At 38.7% G+C, this 21,283-nt stretch overlaps 1 protein-coding gene across 2 annotated transcripts in view; it reads left to right on the forward strand.

Annotated features, from left to right (window-relative positions):
• LOC111172783 (CD302 antigen) overlaps positions 1-21,283 on the forward strand; it is a 132,958-nt gene that overhangs the window by 14,890 nt on the left and 96,785 nt on the right. For both annotated transcript variants that reach the window (XM_022569835.3, XM_022569832.2), the window contains exons 5-13: positions 6,311-6,421; positions 7,536-7,676; positions 10,136-10,330; positions 11,269-11,426; positions 13,513-13,623; positions 14,177-14,265; positions 14,383-14,552; positions 16,901-17,100; positions 17,669-17,811. In XM_022569835.3, coding sequence (XP_022425543.1) covers positions 6,311-6,421; positions 7,536-7,676; positions 10,136-10,330; positions 11,269-11,426; positions 13,513-13,623; positions 14,177-14,265; positions 14,383-14,552; positions 16,901-17,100; positions 17,669-17,811 — 1,318 coding nt within the window. The remainder of the gene's footprint in view (positions 1-6,310; positions 6,422-7,535; positions 7,677-10,135; positions 10,331-11,268; positions 11,427-13,512; positions 13,624-14,176; positions 14,266-14,382; positions 14,553-16,900; positions 17,101-17,668; positions 17,812-21,283) is intronic.

A 21,283-nucleotide genomic window follows, 5' to 3' on the forward strand; every position in this document is an offset into this window, starting at 1 on the left:
CTAGGTATGTTGTTTTCTGCATACATTTATCTTTTCTTGGGATTTAAACTTCAACACCAAAGCCCACAAGTAAAAAATACTGAATATAATCCTATTCTGTCTATTGAAAATGCATCTCATGATAGAGACCAAGAGAGGTTAATATTCAGAAAACGAGGTGAGGTAGCAAGATTAAACTGCTACCTGAAGCCTAGGTGAAAGGATTTGAAGAAAGGTAAGCATTAAACTCTTTGAACATTGAACGGTAGAGAACTTGAGGAAGGTGGAGAAGGTGGCTGAGTCAGAGTAGATCACCTCAGTAAAAAATCTTCACACTTGAATAAATGAGTTCAGTTCCACATCCGTAGATTCAACCAATCATAGATTGTATAGTTCTGTAGTATGTATTTAGTGAAAAAATCTGCATATAAGTGGACCTGCATAGTTCAAACCCATATTGTTCAGGGGTCAACTATAATTTAATCATCATTACAACACCATAAGACAAGTATTTTTATCCCCACTTACAGATTAGGGATTGATGTTTAGAAATAATATACCCAATATCTCAGAGCTATGAAGTACCAGAATTGGGATTTGAATATCAACATGTATAACTCCAGAGCCCTTGCTTTTTTACTATAGTACTTACTCTTCTTACATATCTTTTTTTTCTTTGTTTTCATCATTAAAAGTCTACTGGACTTTTACATTCCCACCAACAGTGTAAGAGGGTTCCCATTTCTCCACATCCTCTCCAGCATTTTTCATTTCTTGCCCTTTTGACAACAGCCATTCTAACAGGCATGAGGTGATGTCTCATTGTGGTTTTGATTTGAGTTTCCCTAATAACTAGCCATGTAGAACATCTTTTAATATGTATGTTGGCCATCTGTATGTCGTCTTTGGAAAAATGTCAATTCAGATCGTCCGCCCATTTTTCAATTGGGTTGTTTGTTTTTTGTTGTTGAAATGTATTATGAGTTCTCTGTATATTTTTAATATTAACTGCTTATAGGATAAATGACATGCAAATATTTTCTCCCATTTGGTAGATTGTCTTTTTGTTTTGTTGATAGTTTCCTTTGCTGTGCAGAAGCTTTCAGTTTTATACAGGCCAGTTTATTTACTTTTGCTTTTGTTTCTCTTGCCTAAGGAAACATATCCAGAAACATTGCTAACACGGGTGTCAAAGAACATACTGCCTATGTTTTCTTTTAGGAGTTTTATGGTTTCAGGTCTTACATTCAAGTCTTCAAACCATTTTGAGTTGATTTTTTTTGTGTGGTACAAGATAGTGGTCTAGTTTCATTCTTTTGTACGTGGCTGTCCAGTTTTCCCAATACCATTTATTGAAGAGACTGTCCTTCCTCCATTGTATGTTCTTTGCCCCTTTGTTTTAAATCAGTTGTCCATATATTCATGGCTTTATTTCTGGGCTCTCAATTCTGTTCTTTTGATCTATACGTCTGTTTTTCCTGCCAATACTCTACTGTTTTAATTACTATAGCTTTGTGGTAAAATTTGAAATCAGAGAGTGGCTACCTCCAGCTTTGTTCTTCTTTCTCAGGATTGCTTTGGTTATTTGGGGTCTTTTGTGCCTCCAGGTAAATCTTGTTTATATAAAATTTTGTTCTTTTCCTGTGAAAAACGTCATGGGCAGAACTTGAGAGTATTGTGTTAAGTGAAATTAGTCAGACGAATAAAGACAAATACTGTACGGTTCCACTCATGTGAAATATTTAAATAAATAAAGAAATGAACAACCCAAACCAAACAAAAACAAACACATAGATACTGAGAACAGAGCAATGGTTATCAGAGGGGAAGCAGGGAGAGAAGTGGGTGAAATGGGTAAAAGGGGTCAACTGTATAGTGATGGATGGAAACTAAAGTTTGGTGGTGAGCACGCCGTAGTGCATACACAAGTTGAAATATAATGTTGCGCACATGAAACTTCTGTAATGTTATAAACCTGTGTAACCTCAAAAAAAAGTCTGCTGGTCTTTTGTCATGCTTTTTGGCTTAAGCTTTATTCAGACCTCTTTCTTATAGTTTTAACCATTTCCTGTGTTGTTCGGGACTTAAATAATCAGACGTCTTGAATAGAAATCTGTCAAAGAAGCATAATGGGCTAGTGTTTGGCAATGGAATTCTATTCCAGACCCTGCTGAAACCTTACAAAAAATATTGTTGAGAGTAGACAGGGCCAATAAATTTAAGTCTCCCAAAATACTGACATTTGGAAACTGATAGCTTCAATGAAGGAGAAAGGTGTCAAAGTGTGACTATCAACACCATACGAAACAATCTAATGATGCATTTAGAGGAATAAATGTTGCAGGGTTCCTTTATGCATCAGTTTTCTTTAATAACACATAAAAGTGAGATAATGTGTTAAAGGACCCAGTTTTCCCCTATCCCTGGCCAGGCACTCCCCACAGTTTTTGCATATCACTAATTTTAGAGGTACAGCCCTTTCTAGTGATCCAAGCTTCTCTTTCACTGTGAGTGCTCTTTAGGGATATCAGTATGCCTAATTATGATTGCTGGTTTCCTAAGGCCTAAGAAAGCTGTACTTTAACATCTGGAACATTTCTTGAAGTCCCTATTAATATTGTGTCCCTTCCCTGAAAACTACCATGTTAAACAGTGGGCTAGGAACAGTGAGGCCCACAAAAGTGAATCAGAGATTTTGTGATCAAAGTGCTTGATCTAGTCAGGGAAGTAAGAGTTGTACCTACGCAGAGGACAGTGGAGAATGTTATTCCCAAAGGACCTCAGGGTTTCGCAGCTAGTGGTTAGGTGGGACTAGGGAATTTGCTGACAGAAATACAGCAGAATCAGCTCTCTTGATGATAAATCCCATGCAGTCTAAAAGAACTTTCTTTCTCTTTTGTGCCTGCCCTGCACCTAATTAGTTTGTTTCGATTTTGTTTTACTAATACAGGGACCTACGGTGGGGGATTTGGTTTCCTCAGCCTCGCTGGATTCTGTTTGAGAGTCTAATTTCCTATGGCTCTGGCCTTCCCAGGGACCTGTAACCACAGATTCAACCCCAGAGTTCAAGGGAGGACTGGGAGTCCCCAGAGCAGGAACAACACATTTCAATTCTTTCTAATTTATCTCTGGCCTCAGGGGCTGCTCACTTTGAACTACCTTGATAGTGACCCAAGGCTAGAACACTCCTAGGTCAGGGCTCCTGCTGGCTGTGGCCTTTCTGATGTTCATCCCAGATGCATGACCATTATCAGGCCCTGCAGTTTCTCATTGTGGGAAGAGGAATAGAAATATAGGGTCATGTCGGAATAGGGGTGTTGGGAACAGTCAAGAGTATCTAGCTCATTGGACTCGTCCATTTGATTAGATATAGGAACTTACGCTAGCAGTCATCTGATTCTTGATGGCAAAGATGGGCATTGATAGAGTCTCAAATTGGTCAGCGCCCTGCCAAACAATCTAATGATGCATTTGGAGGAATGCATCATAGCTTTCCTTGCCTGGACTCTATGAAGGAAAAAATCCGGCTCCAAATTGTCCAGGCCATATAAGAAATCCCTGCCCTTTGCATTTGCCCAACCAGGGCCCTTAAAATTTATCACACCCACCTGGCACGAGACACATAAAGAGCAGTCACAATTTTAAAATCTTATGATTCTAGTGAAGAATAAGTCATCATCAATACAGATCACAAATAGAACATTGTGATGAAGTAAACAAGAGCCTGACACCCTCCAAACATCATTTCGTTCCGTTGTAAATGTGTACTTGTCATGTGCAGGTGAACAATAGGATTATTCATAGGAAGCAGTAGGATTATTCAGACTTCCTGCTGGGGGATATCTGGAAAGTCTTCATGGAAAAGAGGACATTGAACTTGGGATAGATGGGAAGGATTGGTCCTCTATAGTATCCCTGGTTGGATTGGTCCTCTATAGTATCCCTGGTTAGAGATGAATGAAAGGAATTCCGAATGTCAGGGTATGGTTGAGTCTGGAGTACCATCAATATGTCATAGTTCCCAGGACTTCTTTAGGAATGCTGGAAAATCAATCACATTTACTAATGAAGAAAGATTTAGATTAGAGTAATTCCTCAAGGTCTTGCTATGCCAGTGCTGGCAGCCTTTGCTTATGCTAACAAGGTGAAAGAGAAGGATAAATCCAGAGTTCCCTTCAGCATTCTCCTCAAGCCATCTACCCAAACATCCACCTTCTCCTTCCTTAGTAGAGAGAGTATCCTTGTCATCTATCTCCTTGAGAAAAGTGAGGTGAACCCTTAGTTTGTCACCCTCACACTTACAAATTTATCTATACTGTTATTTCTCCAGCTCGTTCAAGGTTAACTACTTCCCCCAAGCTCATTGTATCCACATCAACTGTTTCTTCTATCTCTTATACTTCTATCGACACTCTATTAACTCTTCCCCAGTAGGCTATAAACTTGTTTAAACTTCTACCATTAAAAATGTTTTCCCTAGACCCTGAAGCCCTGCCTCTATCTTTCACAGTGAAGCTCCTGGAAAGCACAGTGTATCCTTAAAATTCACCTTTTTTTTTTGCGGTACGCGGGCCTCTCGCTGTTTTGGCCTCTCCCGCTGCGGAGCACAGGCTCCAGATGCGCAGGCTCAGCGGCCATGGCTTGTGGGCCCAGCTGCTCCGCGGCATGTGGGATCCTCCCGGACCGGGGCACGAACCCGTGTCCCCTGCATCGGCAGGCGGACTCTCAACCACTGCGCCACCAGGGAAGCCCCTACAATTCACTTTTAACCTCACATTTATTCCTCACTGGAGTGATAATTGGGCCTCTGTCCTACCACCCTCTTCCCAGACTCCTGCCCATCCCTTGGATGTTGGTGTCCAGGTTACTGCTCTTGGCCGCTTTTGTCTTTGCTGGTGCTATTTCTGCTTTACCCAGGGATTCTCCGCCACTCCCAGGTGTCAGTTACGGTGAAGTTACTTGTTTTAGGCATTTGGGTTCTAAAGTGTGAAAGTAAGGCAAAAATTACATAGAGTCAAAATTACCCTCAAAGAGCCCTTAAAGTATGGATATGGTTCTCTGCATGCAAATCACACAGATATATCTGGTATGTATGATGGAACAAAATCCATACTTTAAGATTTATTTATATTTATATAATATATATATATTATGTAATATAGAATTGTATTTTATATTTATATATAGAGATACATAAATTATATATATAATACTATAATATATCATACAGAATTCTCTGGGAGGAATTGAGAAACTGTTATCATGTGTTTTATTGCTGGGAATATTTCAACAAATTTATAGAGATTCCAACCTGTTAGCTCTTCCTGTTTGTCGACATCATCCTTGTCTTCTGTAGACCATTTCATTAGTTGCTTTATCTCTTCTACCTGGCCTTTAGTATCTTCAAATTCTTTGTGATGTCGATAAAGTCTTACCAGGTTCTTGAATAATGGTGTTGACTTCCTTGACAGTGGTGTGAAAATCCTTACAATTGTTCGCACATTCTTTTTTTAATACACATGGCCCCATACAACAAGCATGACTGCATCCATTGCTTGTGAGCATGTGCACATTGAGTGGCATATCAGCACTTAGCTTCTCTATTTAAAGTATTTCTGCTTCTCTTTTTCTTTTATGCTAATGTCATCTAGTTGTCAAATAATAAATTTGAATGATGCATCTCAACTGTAACATGAGTGTTTGCATGTGTTTGTGTGTGTGTGTGTGTCCCATTCTGTATCTCCAGCCTTAATGTCTCCTCTGGACTCTAGAGTTGTATATCCCTTGCCTAGCTCAGTACATATTTCTGAAACAGTACTGGTTACACGTCACCATTTGGGGATCCATATCTGTGTCCTACTAGATTGAAATTGTCATGAGGGCAGGACTTTATCATTTTGGTTTTTATGTCCTTAGTACCTGGCAAATGATATGTGCTTAACGAATTTAAACTGTCAGTCTGGAATATAATCAGACCTTCAAAACTTAGATATGTATTGGAAACTACTTTTTCTATATCAGTACAAGAGGGTTAAAAATAGATAGTGAAACAGCTACTCTGAGAAAATTCTGTTCTTACTAGAAGAAAGGGAATTGGACAAGCTAATGGGAAAGCAGCATTGAATTAACTTAGCGGCCTTTGGGTTTCTCAATAGACTGCGGTTTTGTTGCCTCTCAGCATCACCTGCCTTTGTTGGATAGACAGCCACCTACAGGGTTCCTGCCTCATAATCAAGGCCTTCAGATATTTTTGCTATTAGTAAAAACTTAAGTCTGACTTAGATAATAACAGGTAATTTTGTCACTTTTTAAAAATGTGTAATTCTTACAGAAAAAGAAGGCATTCCAAGAATTTTCTGGATTGGTTTAAATCAGCTGTACTCTGCTAGAGGCTGGGAATGGTCAGACCACAAGCCATTAAACTTTCTCAACTGGGACCCAGGTAATTGCTCCCTCTTCCGCTTACTATGCACAGAGCACAAGCTTCAAAAAAAATAAGAGCTTCCCATCCCCTGAGAGCTTGTACAAATTTCAAACCTTGACAACTCTTATTATGGTTACCTCTCAGAAGAATATTTTTCCTACACCCTTGCGATACCATTATAGGCAAGTTGACCCCCAGCATGGGCAACTGAGCATTTGTCCCTAATCTTTAGAGTGACCCTGCATTTTTAGATAGGAGCAGAATGAGCCCCACTACGTGGCCCAGGAACCATTCTGTGTCCCTAAGAGGACTTGACGTGTCCATGACTGACCCATGTTGTGTTTCATCTGCAGCTTAACTCTGATATGGAAATAGTTCCTCAAACTCTTGGTGTCTTCCACTGCAGCACCCAAGTACTGACAACATAATGGTTATATTTTAATACACAAAAAAAGACCTTAAAGAAAATTTTATACTAAATAAACAAACCCTAACTCACTAACTAGCCAAAATGCCTTTTTTCCCCCTGGAAAGAAGGTTTAGATACCTTTTTAAAAAATAAAACCATAGGCTTCTAACAAATGTAGAATGTAAAAGTTAACACTAACTTCAGTACCAAAATATTCTGCATACATATAAGAAAAACAAGCACAAGAAGATACCAATACATGGGGCATTTTAGTTAATGGAATTTTATAAGTAGTAAATAAATTTTCTATTATCTCAGTAAATAAAATCTTTAAAGAGAATTTAATCTTAAAGCCTTAAAGGCATGGCAGAATCATAAATCGGTATTTTTATTGTGTAGGGTAGCAAATTAAGAGCTCCTGACCACAAGATACGACATGCAAGTTGGTTTGGGGCAGAGGTTTGGTTTTTGGTTTGGTTTTTTAAATTAACTACAACAGATCAGAGTATTCCTTCCCCCTCCGCCCCCTCCATATCCTGTATTTAAGAAGACATAGGTAAGCACATGATTGTCCATTGCAGCTTAAACATTTCAATTTAGTTGAAAGTTTTAACTATTTTATGAGTTAAAAGCAGAAAATTAGGAATACAAGTTATTTTTTCTAACCACCACCCTTGCCCCCAACCTTCTTCTTTTAACTCTTTGAAAATCCTGCTGTTCAAGATGTGCCGAGTGCACCTGTAATTGGCAGATCAAGCTGTGCGAGAATGGATGCCGACTCGGGTCTGTGGCAGAGTTTTTCCTGTGAGGCTCAACTGCCCTACGTCTGCAAGAAACTGTTAAATAACACAGTGGAGTTGACAGGTACCTTTCTTACTTCCTCCAACAGAGGTCCCACAATTACAGTTTTGTGAAGTCAAGTGAATCCAGCTCAGATACCTGTTTTCCCCTTTCCTTCACCTGATACTGCCAGTGCAGGGGAGTATTTGGTTTTGAACCTGTGGTTAGATATTATCAACTCCACATGAGTAAAGCTTTGGTTTGCTGTATGCCCATGAGAAGGCAGAGATATTCTAGATAGGAAATATATTTCTGTTCACAGGTGGCTCTTCTTTCTCTAGAGCAGAGTGGTTCCCCAGACCAAGAGCATCAGCTTCACCTGTACCTGTAAGAAATGCAAATTTTTCAGGACCTACCCCAGATTTACTGAACCAGGAACTCTGTGGGTGGGAACCAGCAATCTGTGTTTTAAAAAGCCTTCCACGTGATTCTGATACACACTCAAGTTTGAGGGCCACTGCTTTAAGACCAGGTCTTACATATTACCTGCCTCCGTGGGAAGTAAAAAATGATGGACACGGGAATGTTCCCACCCCCTTCCCCACAATGCCCACCCCTTCTTTGCCCACCTCTCTCTCCTTCTTTGCCAGACTAGTTCTTTGTGTTGCTAAGTCAGGTAGAAAGGAGGGGTGCAGATGGACAAAATATGTACACAGAGGGGGTTTTTTCCAGGGAGTTCGGGGATAAGAGAAACACAGGACAGCTGCAACTTCTGAGCTGCAGAAAAGTTTAAAAGTTTGAAAGAGAAGTCTTTGAAAGAATGGAGAAGAGAAATGCCCTACTGTCTTTCACAGCGCCCACCGTATACCTGGTGTTTGATTAAATCCTCACTGAATAAGAAAAACTAATACTTAAAACTGGGAGGAGAAGAGGAGGTTTTAAAATGTCTTGCTTTAAGGAATGTTGGGGGAAGAGAATAAAGCATAAAATTTCTTATCATCCAAATAGGAGCATAAAGCTATATTTTAAGTTTAAAAAAAATAGGGGAAAATGAACATTTATCTTCCAAGTTGATTCAAACCAAATTTAGTCCATACGATAAAAGGCATAGCAGAAAAAACAGCACAAATGAAAATAAACCAGGATGACTAGTGATAGATCAAATAAATATCCTGTAGTATCAATTGTTAAGTAAATCAAGATGCTTCCACATGATTGAACAGTATGCATTTATTAAAATAACTGTGCCAGCAGGAAAATACAAAAAGCAGAACAAGGGGCTTCCCTGGTGGCGCAGTGGTTGAGAGTCCGCCTGCCGATGCAGGGGACACGGGTTCGTGCCCGGTCCAGGAAGATCCCACATGCTGCGGAGCGGCTGGGCCCGTGAGCCATGGCCGCTGAGCCTGCGCGTCCGGAGCCTGTGCTCCGCAACGGGAGAGGCCACAGCAGTGAGGCCCGCGTATCGCAAAAAAAAAAAAAAAAAAAAAAGGCAGAACAAAATCATATGCCTACCTATCATTTTAATCTTGTAAAACTATGTATTCATAGAGACAAAGACTAGAATATGAAAATAATTATTTCAGGTTCAATTATGGGTGTTTTTCCCTCTGTTCTTTTATTATAATTGTAAACTATCATCATAATAAGTGCTATTTCAGAACCTTAAAGCTAATTGAGTTATTTTACAAGTGTGAGAAGCTGAACCTGAATTTTATCGTTTAGTAAAAATCAAACTGTCCATATTTTTAAGATGCTATGTTTTCTCATAACAAACATTCCAAGTGGTCCGAATCCATGAAGCCTGAAAAGCCAAACTGTTTTCTAGTTCTTTTAAGAGGGGTAGGTAGAAGTATTTTGTATGGTTTATACCTTGCTCTTTTTCTCTAATCTTTCTTGACCATCACTTGAGTGAGTTTTATTATAGTCAAAACAAAGAGTCCCTCATTCCACGGACTGTAGGACTAGCAGAGGGGAGGAAAGAAGAGGTCCAGAGATGCCCTTTTCCTCCAGTGATGCCATTTCTTGGGTGTGAAGTGAATAAATGTTTTATTATGTTCCTTAAATATCTGCCTGCTCTCTGTTCAACAGTGAGCATTAATGCACATTCCTTTGCTGAGCTGACCATACATGAAAAGGAGGCTCAACTTCATAATCTCTCAAAGTCAGAGACTGGAGGGGAACCTCACAAATCCCATACCCAGGAAGACATTTGTCAACAACTGGCTTACCCCACACTTTTCTTCTGTCTACTAGGACTAAGGGCAATCCCTCTTTAAATAGTCTGTGGCCAGCCATGTAGCACATCTGTATCACTTTAAAGTCACATTATTATCTGAATCCCTGCAGTCACTCTTATGATGTTATGTATACATTAGGCACCACAAAAATTCATGTCACTGTACCATCTGACATCACATTCTCCAGTTTTCCAGAAGCCTTATGATTCAAGAAAGAAGAATTTGCAATTCAATATTCAAGAATTTAAATACTGATTCAAAATAGATGTGTCTTTACTGGAATATAAATAGCTTCTTTTCCTCCAGATGTTTGGACATACTCAGATACCCGCTGTGATGCAGCAGACTGGCTGCCAAATAATGGATTTTGCTATCTGCTGGTAAATGAAAGTGATTCCTGGGATAAGGCTCATATGAAATGCAAAACCTTCAGCAGTGACCTCATCAGCATTCATTCTTTAGCAGATGTGGAGCTGATTGTCACAAAACTCCATAATGGGGGTAAGTTTTTAAGATATCCTCTTTGAGAGGTTTAAAACATTTTGAAGTATCCCTGTTTTCAGATTCTTAGCAAGAATGAAAAGCTTATAGTTTGATCCTGTACATCAGCATTGTCTAATGGAATTTTCTGCAGTGATGGAACCGTTCTATAGTCTGTGCTGTCCAATTCAGTAGCCACCAGCCACTTGTGGCTTTTGAGCCCTTGAAATGTAGCTAGGGCGACTGGAGAACTGAATTTTTACTTTCATTTCATTTTAATTGATTTACAGTTTTAAATAGCCGCATGTAGCTAGCAACTACCAACCTGACAGTACAACCATTGATTGAATAATTGCCCTCTTCTCATAAGCTAAATGCTGTTTAAGTTACTCCCAACACTTAAGTGATGATTGTTTCACTTTTATAATTATTTGAAAGCTGAAAAATGAAGAACAAAACACTAGAGAGCCAGTATTAAGACCTCCTCCTAGGATTCACCCATAGTAATACTAAGTACTAGATACCTATTCTGTGCCAGCATGGTGCCAGTTGTTTTACCTGGGAAGGCAGTATAGTCATTCCATGGCTGTGATGGACAATATCCTTATTCTAATTGTAATATCTATGACTGTATTTGTTGAGTTTCATTATTTCTCATAAAGCAAGGTTTATCTAAACCAGGTATCAGGAACATCCAGCCTACAGGTCATAGTACAGCTGTTCCACCTGTGTACCCTACCTGTATAAGTGACCTGAAAAGCCCTCATCATCGGGCCTGCCTAACTTATCAATACTTTTACAGGTTAATTAAGAATACCATTTACTGAATTAAAATTTTAAAAGAAAAAAAATACCGTCAAGGCTCCTAACACCCCATATCAGAATGTAAAAATCAGTAGCAGTGTACATATTGAAGAATGTAATTGAGTAACCAAACAAATAAAACATTTTTCTTTTAGATGCCAAAGAAGAAATATGGACAGGCCTTAGGAACATAAATACACCAACTCTATTTCAGTGGTCAGATGGTACTGAAGTTACTCTGACTTATTGGGATGAGAATGAGCCACATGTTCCCTACAATAAGACTCCCAACTGTGTTTCCTATTTAGGAAAGGTAGGAAACCTCCTCAAGTTTATTTATATCCTTATTGTTATACCTGAAAATCTAATAATAATAATAAGATGACTTTGGTTGGGATATTTGTGTTTAAGCTGGGAAAGAAAATAAAAGGTAATAACACTGTAGACTGTCTTTCCAGTAGCTGCTGAGAAAAGGTAAATAAAGCAATTACTAAAGAAGCAATCCAATTCCTGTCTGAGAGTATCTTCTCTGGTGTGAAACCGATCAAGAGAATCCCTTTAGAGCTCAGATTCTTGTGCCAGATTGCTTCTGATAAGCTGCTTTCTCTCAGTACCACCAGTGTGATATTTAGCAGATAGCCACAATTTAACCTGGAAAATCCCATCTTCTCATGTTCAGATCAAAGTAAGCCAACTTTGAGAACTGAAAAACTAGTTTTGTTAAAAAATTAGGTCTGACTTTGTTCAGAGAATATCTTACTCCTATAGAATGCATAAATGTTTACTGAGCATGCTTTGGACTTTCAGAAGAGTCCAAAATAAACTATTGAGCCGAAAGGACATACGTATCTCTATATTTTTGTTTGTAGCACTTTCCTGTGGACTCTTAATTGTTTGGGAGACCAGTCGTGTCACTCAGGCTTCTAGAGAGACTTAAGTGGAAGCCATAAATGATAGGGCTATTTAGAAGTGTTTCAATAGTAAAGATGTTTTTAGAAAGGTGTAAAGCTGAATTTAGAAGGGTGTCACATTTAATGCTCTATTTAAAAGGGTACACAGGATATCTTTAAAAGAGTATCAAAGATAGAAATGAGGTCCCATAGGCCAGAGTGAACTGATGGCTTATCTAGACAGCTTCCAACGTTCAAAACTGACCCGTATCACAGTTGACTTACTAAAATTTAATTCAAAGAAAGCAGAGTGACTTAAGCAAAATCAATGTTAAGTAGCACATTTGAAAGCTGGAACTTTGACGTCTAGACTGAAGTAGAGTTGGCAGAAACTTTGATTCTAAAATTCTTAGGGAGTAGCTATTCTAATCACCATCATCATCTTAAATGTGAGGAAACTCAGACAGGGAGATTAGGTGACCTGCCCCAAATTTTCTTTTGTTTGTTTGTTTGTTTAACATCTTTATTGGAGTATAATTGCTTTACAATGGTGTGTTAGTTTCTGCTTTATAACAAAGTGAATCAGCTATACATATACATATGTTCCCATATCTCCTCCCTCTTGCGTCTCCCTCCCACCCTCCCTATCTCACCCCTCTAGGTGGTCACAAAGCACCGAGCTGATCTCCCTGTGCTATGTGGCTGCTTCCCACTAGCTATCTATTTTACATTTGGTAGTGTATATATGTCCATGCCACTCTCTCACTTCATCCCAACTTACCCCTCCCTCTCCCTGTGTCCTCAAGTCCATTCTCTACATCTGCATCTTTATTCCTGTCCTGCCCCTTGGTTCTTCAGAACCATTTATTTTTTTAGATTCCATATATATGTGTTAGCATACGGTATTTGTTTTTCTCTTTCTGACTTACTTCACTCTGTATGACAGTCTCTAGGTCCATCCACCTCACTACAAATAACTCAATTTCATTTCTTTTTATGGCTGAGTAATATTCCATTGTATATATGTCCCACATCTTCTTTATCCATTCATCTGTCGATGGACACTTAGGTTGCTTCCATGTCCTGGCTATCGTTGCCCCAAAGTTTTTTAACCTGTGGACAAACTGGCTGTGTCATATGGAAGAAGACTAGAACTCTGGCAACTCTGTGGGCTGGGTTCTTCTCTCTTCAACTTCTGTATAGTGTCCTTTGGTGGTTTTATTGTCACACTTATAAGAAAATGAAATTCATCCCCACTGTGACCTTGAGGTGATGCTGAAGTAACAGGCTTCCAGGTTTGTTGGGTAGCATTTTCTAGGAGTATGTTCTCAGATTTAATCATTCATTTATATTCATTTTCTCCCCCTCCCTTTCCTCCTTCCCTTCCTCCCCCTCTCCCTCCCTGATAGTTGTGGGAAGAAACTATCTTGATTTAAGATAAGAGTTCAATTCTAAATATGTGGCAAATAATTTCTCTTGTGGGAAAAATTATTTTCTGTTTTTTAAAAGCTAGGTCAGTGGAAGGTCCAATCATGTGAAGAGAAACTTAAATATGTATGTAAGAAAAAGGGAGAAAAATTGAATGATACAAGATCTGATAAAATGTGTCCTCCAGTTGAGGTATGTAAAACCCCTGTGGAAATTTTTCTAAGCAATATTATACCTTCTTGGTTAGATATGGTAGTTGAGACTTAAATACTTTAGACTTGGAAAATAGAAGAAATTACTAGGTTCTGTTCATTTATACATTAGAGCAAGCCAGAAGATGGTGAATCGTAGATATCGGCACTCTTACAGAAGAAGAAAGAGTTATAGGAAAACTAATTATCTATTCATGAATTTCTATAAAAATGTATATGATTATATCCTCAACGCTGATTTTTTACTTCTCTTACTCGTATTATTCTTATTCAAAAATAATTGAACTAACAACTGTTATACTCTTATGATGAGCTAGGCATTAGGGGTAAAGAAAGTTAAGACATTCCTTCTGTCTGACACAGGCTCACAGCCTTATGGAGGTTTTCTATGAAATTGTATCCCACTCTCATCATGTGTTTAAATTCCCTGTCCATGTCCTTAATTTCCCTTAGTTGTAAGATGTTACTTATGTAACAGAAACTTGCTTGTTATCAAGTGCAGAAGACAGTGTGATATTTTTCCTCTGATTTAGGGCTGGAAGAGACATGGAGAAGCCTGTTACAAGATTTACAAGGATGAGGTCCCCTTTGGAACCAACTGCAATCTGACTGTAACTAGCAGGTGTGAACTTTTAACTCCTTTGCTAAATAATCTTCCTTAAAAAAAGTGCGTCTTCAATTTATATAGTATTTCAGTCACTGTAAAAAAACACCTACTAATTTGACTCTCATTTTGTAGATTTGAGCAAGAATACCTGAATGATATGATTAAAAAGTATACTAAGTCTCCAGAAAAATACTTCTGGACTGGCCTGAGAGATACAGATGCAAGTGGAGAGTATAGTTGGGGAAGTGCTGGTGGAATAAAGCGGGCTGTAACCTTTTCCAACTGGAATTTTCTTGAGCCAGGTGAGTGCCTTAGCCTTGAAAGCAGTAGAATACAGTGACTTGTGAGAGGCGGCATTCCTCCCAAATCTGTTCTTCACATACCTTTGAAATATGAAGGAGATGATGATTTTCAGGACTAGAGTCTGTCTATGGAACCATAAATAGAAGCAGCGACTATGTCTTCCCTATGAAATCCTCGGCAATTACCCAATAAAAGCTAGAAAACTCAGTTCTCAGAAACCACCATCTAATGGCACAGAGCTAGAAGCATCAGTGTGAGTTTGTTATCTTTTCCACGTAGTCTCAAACAGAACCTAGAAGCTTCATTGTGGAGCACTTTACATTTTCACCTCTCTGCTTCTTAACTTCTTTCTCCAAAATTGAATGTGTTTATTTCTATTATTCTCAATGGGTGAGAATTAAGGAGGCAATGTATTATAGGTATTATTTATTCTGAAAGGTAGTTTATCCTTCTTTAGCCTGAAGCGTTGACCATAATTAGCCATAGAATCAGAACATTTGAGCCAGAAAAGGCCTCAGAAGGCCCTTCTGATTTTAGAGTTGAGAAAACAGAGGCTTAGAAAGGTGACTTACTTGACGAAGGTTACCTGGTTATTGAATTGCTAAAATCCAGATCTGATTTCTAATTCAATGCTTTTTAGAGGACTTTCGCTTTTTGAGACAGCATTCGACTTTTCTTCCTTTGAATTATTTATATTTTCTTATGTTTGTATAATGGAATCATGAAGACCATTTTTATAACATAGAAATTGGAACATGTGAATGTGTAGTTAAACACACTATTTGAAATAGAGAATGCCCACAAAATTTGTAATACATGATCATCAGTATAAATATGAGTGGTATTGATAATAACAAGGTCATCTTTTTACTTGTAGAAGATGGAGGATGCAGATGCTAATCCTGGTTAAATTTCATCTTAAATTAGAATGTTCTAAAATACAAAATACATGATTTCTTTTATAGACACTCATACATTGTAGAGTCAGTGTCACATTTTTCATGGATAAGCCTCAGCGGTTGGGGGCAGGGGTGCTTAGGAAGTAGCTGTAATAGCTATTCTCTCAGTCTGTAGCCAGAAAGACTGCCTTTAAGTCCTCTTTACCATTATTACTCCCAGATTCAGCCAGTTTGGTTTGCATTGGGCAAGCCATGGATAGGGGGTAGAATAAGAGAAAATAGCACACCCATCCAGGGTAACACAGCATTATTTTTCCCAATTCCTTGTTCCTCTTGCTGTCCTTGTATAATGAGACATGAGACCATATGGCTTCTCTGTGTGATGGAATGGAAGTTGTCCTTATTACTTTGCAATGTATGTTCTTCTTGTCCTCTGTGCATTTTCAGCAGTGTAATGTAATGGGAAAGGGAGCATGGCATTTTGCCAGACAAATCTGGGTTCAAGTTCTGACTCCTCCACTCACTAACTATGATTGTGGGCAAGTCACTAATTCTTCATCTGGAAATGGATCTGACAATACAAACTACCTTTTAATGTTGTAGTGAGTAAATAAAATTCTGGCTGCCATAAAATTAATAGTAAACAAATGTATATTACCACACACCTCCTTTTACCTTTATTGTACCAGCTCTTCCTTTGGATCTGAATCTGAGAGTGTTGTTTTGAGGTTTACTAAGTTGCTTAAAAACTGTTGAAAGCTGTTAGGTGAATATGAACGATTTAGACTGTTCTGAGCATCATAGTGGTTTAGGGTACAGCTCTACACGCACACCACCTAGATTCCAATTCTGGATCAGCAACTTTCTCACATGTGACCTTGGACAAATCACTAATCCTCACCGTACCTCAGTGTGACAATAGAATCCACTCTATGTGAGGATCAATTCACTTAATCCTCTTAGAATAGTACGTGGCAAGTAGTAAACACTTCTCTGTATTACTGTCATCATTATTATTGTGAACAACACATTTATTTCCTCCATTTTCTTTCCTATTCTCTCTCCCCACTTTGAATCAAACAAAGTGTGTAGGCACTAGAAAATGTTTGGGCTTTAATTTTTTAATGTTTTTAAAAAATATTTATTTTATTTTTTGACTGCGTCGGGTCTTAGTTGCAGTACCTGGGATCTTCATTGAGGCATGCGGGATCATTGTGGTGCACTGGGTTCTCTCTAGTTGTGGCATGCAGGCTTCTCCCTAGTTGTGGCTCACGTGCTCAGTAGTTGCGGTGCACGGTCTTAGTTGCCCCGCAGCATGTGGGATCTTAGTTCCCTGACCAGGGGTCGAACCCGCGTCCCCTGCATTGGAAGGTGGATTCTTAACCACTGGACCACCAGGGAAGTCCCTTTAATGTTATTTTTAATTAAACTTTTCTGTTCAACCCCAGCTTCTCCAGGAGGGTGTGTGGCTATGGCTACGGGAAAGTCTCTTGGAAAGTGGGAGGTAAAAGACTGCAGAAGCTTCAGAGCACTTTCAATTTGCAAGAAAATAAGTGAGCGCCCTGAGCCTGAAAAAGCAGCCCCCAAGCCTGAAGACCCCTGTCCTGAAGGCTGGCATAGTTCCCCCTCAGGTCTTTCTTGTTATAAGGTAAAGTAATATTCTCATTCAATCCCTCAATGAAGCTATCTGTCTACTATCCTAGTCCATGTTTTTGTCCAAATTGTGCTCCTTCCCAGACATATACATCACCTACTGAAGTGTTTGGGAGCACAGAGTCCTTGTCAGGGTATCATTGAACGTCTGGTGTCAGATGACTCATTCCCATATAAACTCATGTGCTACCCAAAAGAGCAGGGCCAGAGCCAGAACTGGCTCTTTCCTAGGGTTCTTTTGTTTTGGGAAGTTGGGTGAGCTGCATGCCATGCTAATACTTTGCTTACAATTCTCATATCCCTTTAATTATTGTTGTCAAATGAAGAGTTCTGTCACTTCTTACAAGTCAAAAATTTTATTTTAGGGTCCGTGTCAGTCTGGCCTCTAGTTGACACTTTCAACAGGACCTGTCTGTGTCACAGTATATGGGCCTTTACCTATGACTTTATTACACTTCTAAGAATCCATTTCAGGGGCCCACACATTTGACTGTAATTGACTTTGAACTTATGAATACTTTATGATTATACCAGGAAACAAATTAACATTATATTTTGTTAAGCTATTTCATATAGAAAGAATTGTAAGAAAGAGGAACTGGGAAGAAGCTGAGAGATTCTGCCAAGCACTTGGAGGGCACCTTCCTAGCTTCAGTCATATGGATGAAATAAAGAAATTTCTTCACTTTCTAACAGACCAGTTCAGGTAATATTTTTAGAATGAGTTCTTCTCTGTTAAATTTGATGTCCTCTAGGTATTCAGAATTGACATGTTTTATTATCTAAAAGGGTTATTCAGTACTTTAACAGTCATTCAACATCAAACATTTTTATGTGCAAGACGCTATGAGGGATTCAGAGATGAAGGAGACAGAGTCCCCACCCTTTGTGTAGTGTAATAATGTCCAGCAGTGGGGATAAGAAAAGTATGGTGGAAAAATCTAGAACACGAGTAAGGAGAGGCCATGGGAATTTAGAGGAGGGAGGAAGTGTTTCTGGGAGGTATAATTGGGGAAAATGTTATGAAGAAGGATGGTTCTTAGGAAGTAAGGTAATATTTGAAAGTTAAGTTGGGAGAAAAAGCCAGGGAAAGCAGAACATAAGCAAAGGAACTGGGACTAGAATATACAGATATGGTGAAAGAGAAATGAGCCAAAGAACTTAGCTAGAAAATGGAATTTGGGTATAAAATTAGAACACCCTTTCTTGCCAGGGAAGGAGTTTAATAAGTCAATAGACAAAAAACAAATGAACAAAAACAAAGTGTGTGTGTGTCTGTGCGTGTGTGTGTGTGTGTGGAGAGAGAGAGAGAGAGAGAGAAACAGACAGACAGGCAGACAGACATGGTAGGTAGATGCAGAACAATTAATTATAAGGCTATTACAGCCCAGCTGGTAGAAAACTACATTGAAGAAGGGCAGTAAGATGGGACAGTAAGGAAGTGATCAGAGATGTAACAAAGATGGAGTCAATAAGCCACTGTGATTTTGATGTTATGTAGAAGGAGGATTCCTGAACAGTTTTCTTGATGTCCTTAAAGATAATGTGGAGAAATGGGCAAGGTGTTGCTGCCATAGAGGGAATATTTTCAGAAGCTTTGGGGACAATCATAGGTATGAGGGGCTTCTACTTCACAATTTATTTTTCCCCTCACTTTTTTTTTTCTTTTTTAAGAGAATGAACTTTTAAATTTATTTATTTATTTATTTTTGGCTGTGTGGGGTCTTAGTTGCAGCATGCGGGATCTTTCATTGCAGCACATGGGCTCTTCATTGCAGTGCACAGGCTTCTCTCTAGTTGTGGTGCACAGGCTCCAGAGAGCATGGGCTCAGTAGTTGTGGCGCACAGGCTCTCTAGTTGTGGTGCGCGGGCTCCAGAGAGCGTGGGCTCAGTAGTTGCAGTGCACAGGCTCTGTAGTTGTGGTGCGCGGGCTCCAGACATCGTGGGCTCAGTAGTTGCAGCACACAGGCTCTGTAGTTGTGGTGCGCGGGCTCCAGAGATCGTGGGCTCAGTAGTTGCGGCGCACAGGCTCTGTAGTTGTGGCGTGCAGGCTCCAGAATGTGGGGGCTCAGTAGTTGCGGCGCAATGGCATAGTTGCCCCACGGCACGTGGGATCTTATTTCCCAGACCAGGGATCAAACCTGCGTCCCCTGCATTGGAAGGCAGATTCTTAGCCACTGGACCACGAGGGAAGTCCCTCCCCTCACTTTTTGAATCGAAAAGAAGACCAGAACTTGGGGTTTCCCTGGTGGCACAGTGGTTGAGAGTCCACCTGCCGATGCAGGGGACACGGGTTCGTGCCCTGGTCTGGGAAGATCCCACGTGCCATGGAGTGGCTGGGCCCGTGAGCCGTGGCTGCTGAGCTTGCGCATCCGGAGCCTGTGCTCCGCAACGGGAGAAGCCACAACAGTGAGAGGCCCACGTACCGAAAAAAAAAAAAAAAAAAAAAGAAGACCAGAACTTGTAAATCAAGGATTCAGGGTATACCACGCAAAATTAAGGAAAAGAAATCACCACCTGGACATACCCTAGTGAATACTTTCCTGATCATTTTGACTCAAAAAAACAAAGACTTCAAAGAAAAATAGCAAAAATAAAACAGGTACCAAAACACAAAATCCAGCTAGCCTTCTTCTCTAGGACATTAAATATAAGAAGGCATTTTAAAAATTGACGTCTAAAGAGTCTTGAACTGGAAAATGTGGGCAATGTGTGGATCTTAGTTCCCAGTTGTGTGGTTTTTCATTTGTGAAGATAGTAATTGATAATGCTCCCTACTTGAAAAAAATTTCAGACATATTCCAGTTGAGAGATGAATAAAAATCAAAACACATGAACAGGTATTTTGTTGTTAAAGAATTAGAAGGAAGAATACATAACATAAAAACATAGCCCCAGTCTAAATAATGCAATATATGTAATTATAAAATTACCCTAAATTATCCTAAAGTTAGAATGTAATTATCCTAAATTCTGAAAGAGAAACAAGAATATTTTAATAAAACCAGGTGTTAACTCTGGTTAATACCAGAGTTTATAACTCTGTTTATAAATAAAAACTGAGATGTAAAGAGATAAAATGATTGTGAAAACTGAAAGTATAATAAATTCTTCATTTTACCTGGAAATCATATTTAGAAACACAGAGTCTGTATTTTTTTAAAACTGTAAAGAGTATGTTCATCTACTGAATATGTAATGAGTGGGGGAAAAAAGGCCCATACAGCAAATTATAAAGGAATAAAATAACAAAGCATAAAGTCCGGCATAAAGAAGATGGCAGAAGACCAGATGTATCCATTATCAGTTATGTTTAAGTCCAAGTTTGCAAATGTGTTCAGTAATGAAACCCAACTCTATGCTGTCGAAAGATACCTAAAACAAATCTTGCCAATTAGTACCTTTCCAAAAGCCCAAGGAGTATTATGTTCTTTTCCTGGAAGGAAGGGACCACAAAGTGTTTCAGAATCAAAACATTTTGATAAAATCCATATTTTCTGACACTCCTTTTAAAATTAAAACCACTGGCAACATTTTCATATTGCAGCAATAATTAGTGCTGATTAGCCAATGGCCCACCAAAATGTGGCATCACTCTCCAATTTGTTACGGTCTCCAATTTATTACTCCTTGGCCACTTATGTTATTTTATTTCTTTATAATTTGCTGTATGGGCCTTATTCACCCAAGTAGCATTGAGTTAATAATCACAAACTTAATGTAAAACTTAGAATGGGAAAATTAAAATAATGGGCAAAATTATATTGTGTAAATGTGAATGAAAAAGCTAGAGTTGTAGTATTAATATTAGATAAAATACAATTGAAGTAAAAAGACATTAAATGGGAAAATGAGATCTTATTATTGATTAAAGGTACAATCTACAGTGAAGTTATAATAGTCAAGAACCTTTACACACTTAAAAGATATCAAAATATATAAAGCAAAAATATTAATTATATTGCTAAAATTTTTCAATAAAAATAATAATGAGAGACTCTAACGCTCATCTTATTTATCAACAAATGAGACAGGGAAAATAGAAATAACATAGAACATATGAATAGTATAATTAAGGTTGATTTAATAATATCCTCTTTATTTATAGATTAAAAAGTCTGTATATACTTCCTTTTCAAGCTCTTTGCCTGGATCACTTAAAATAATGGATCTATTAG

Source organism: Delphinapterus leucas, chromosome 8 (genome assembly GCF_059928025.1).
Source record: "Delphinapterus leucas isolate spDelLeu-1000000601 "Yukka" chromosome 8, BTC_Dleu_Yukka2, whole genome shotgun sequence".
NCBI classification, from domain to species: domain Eukaryota; kingdom Metazoa; phylum Chordata; class Mammalia; order Artiodactyla; family Monodontidae; genus Delphinapterus; species Delphinapterus leucas.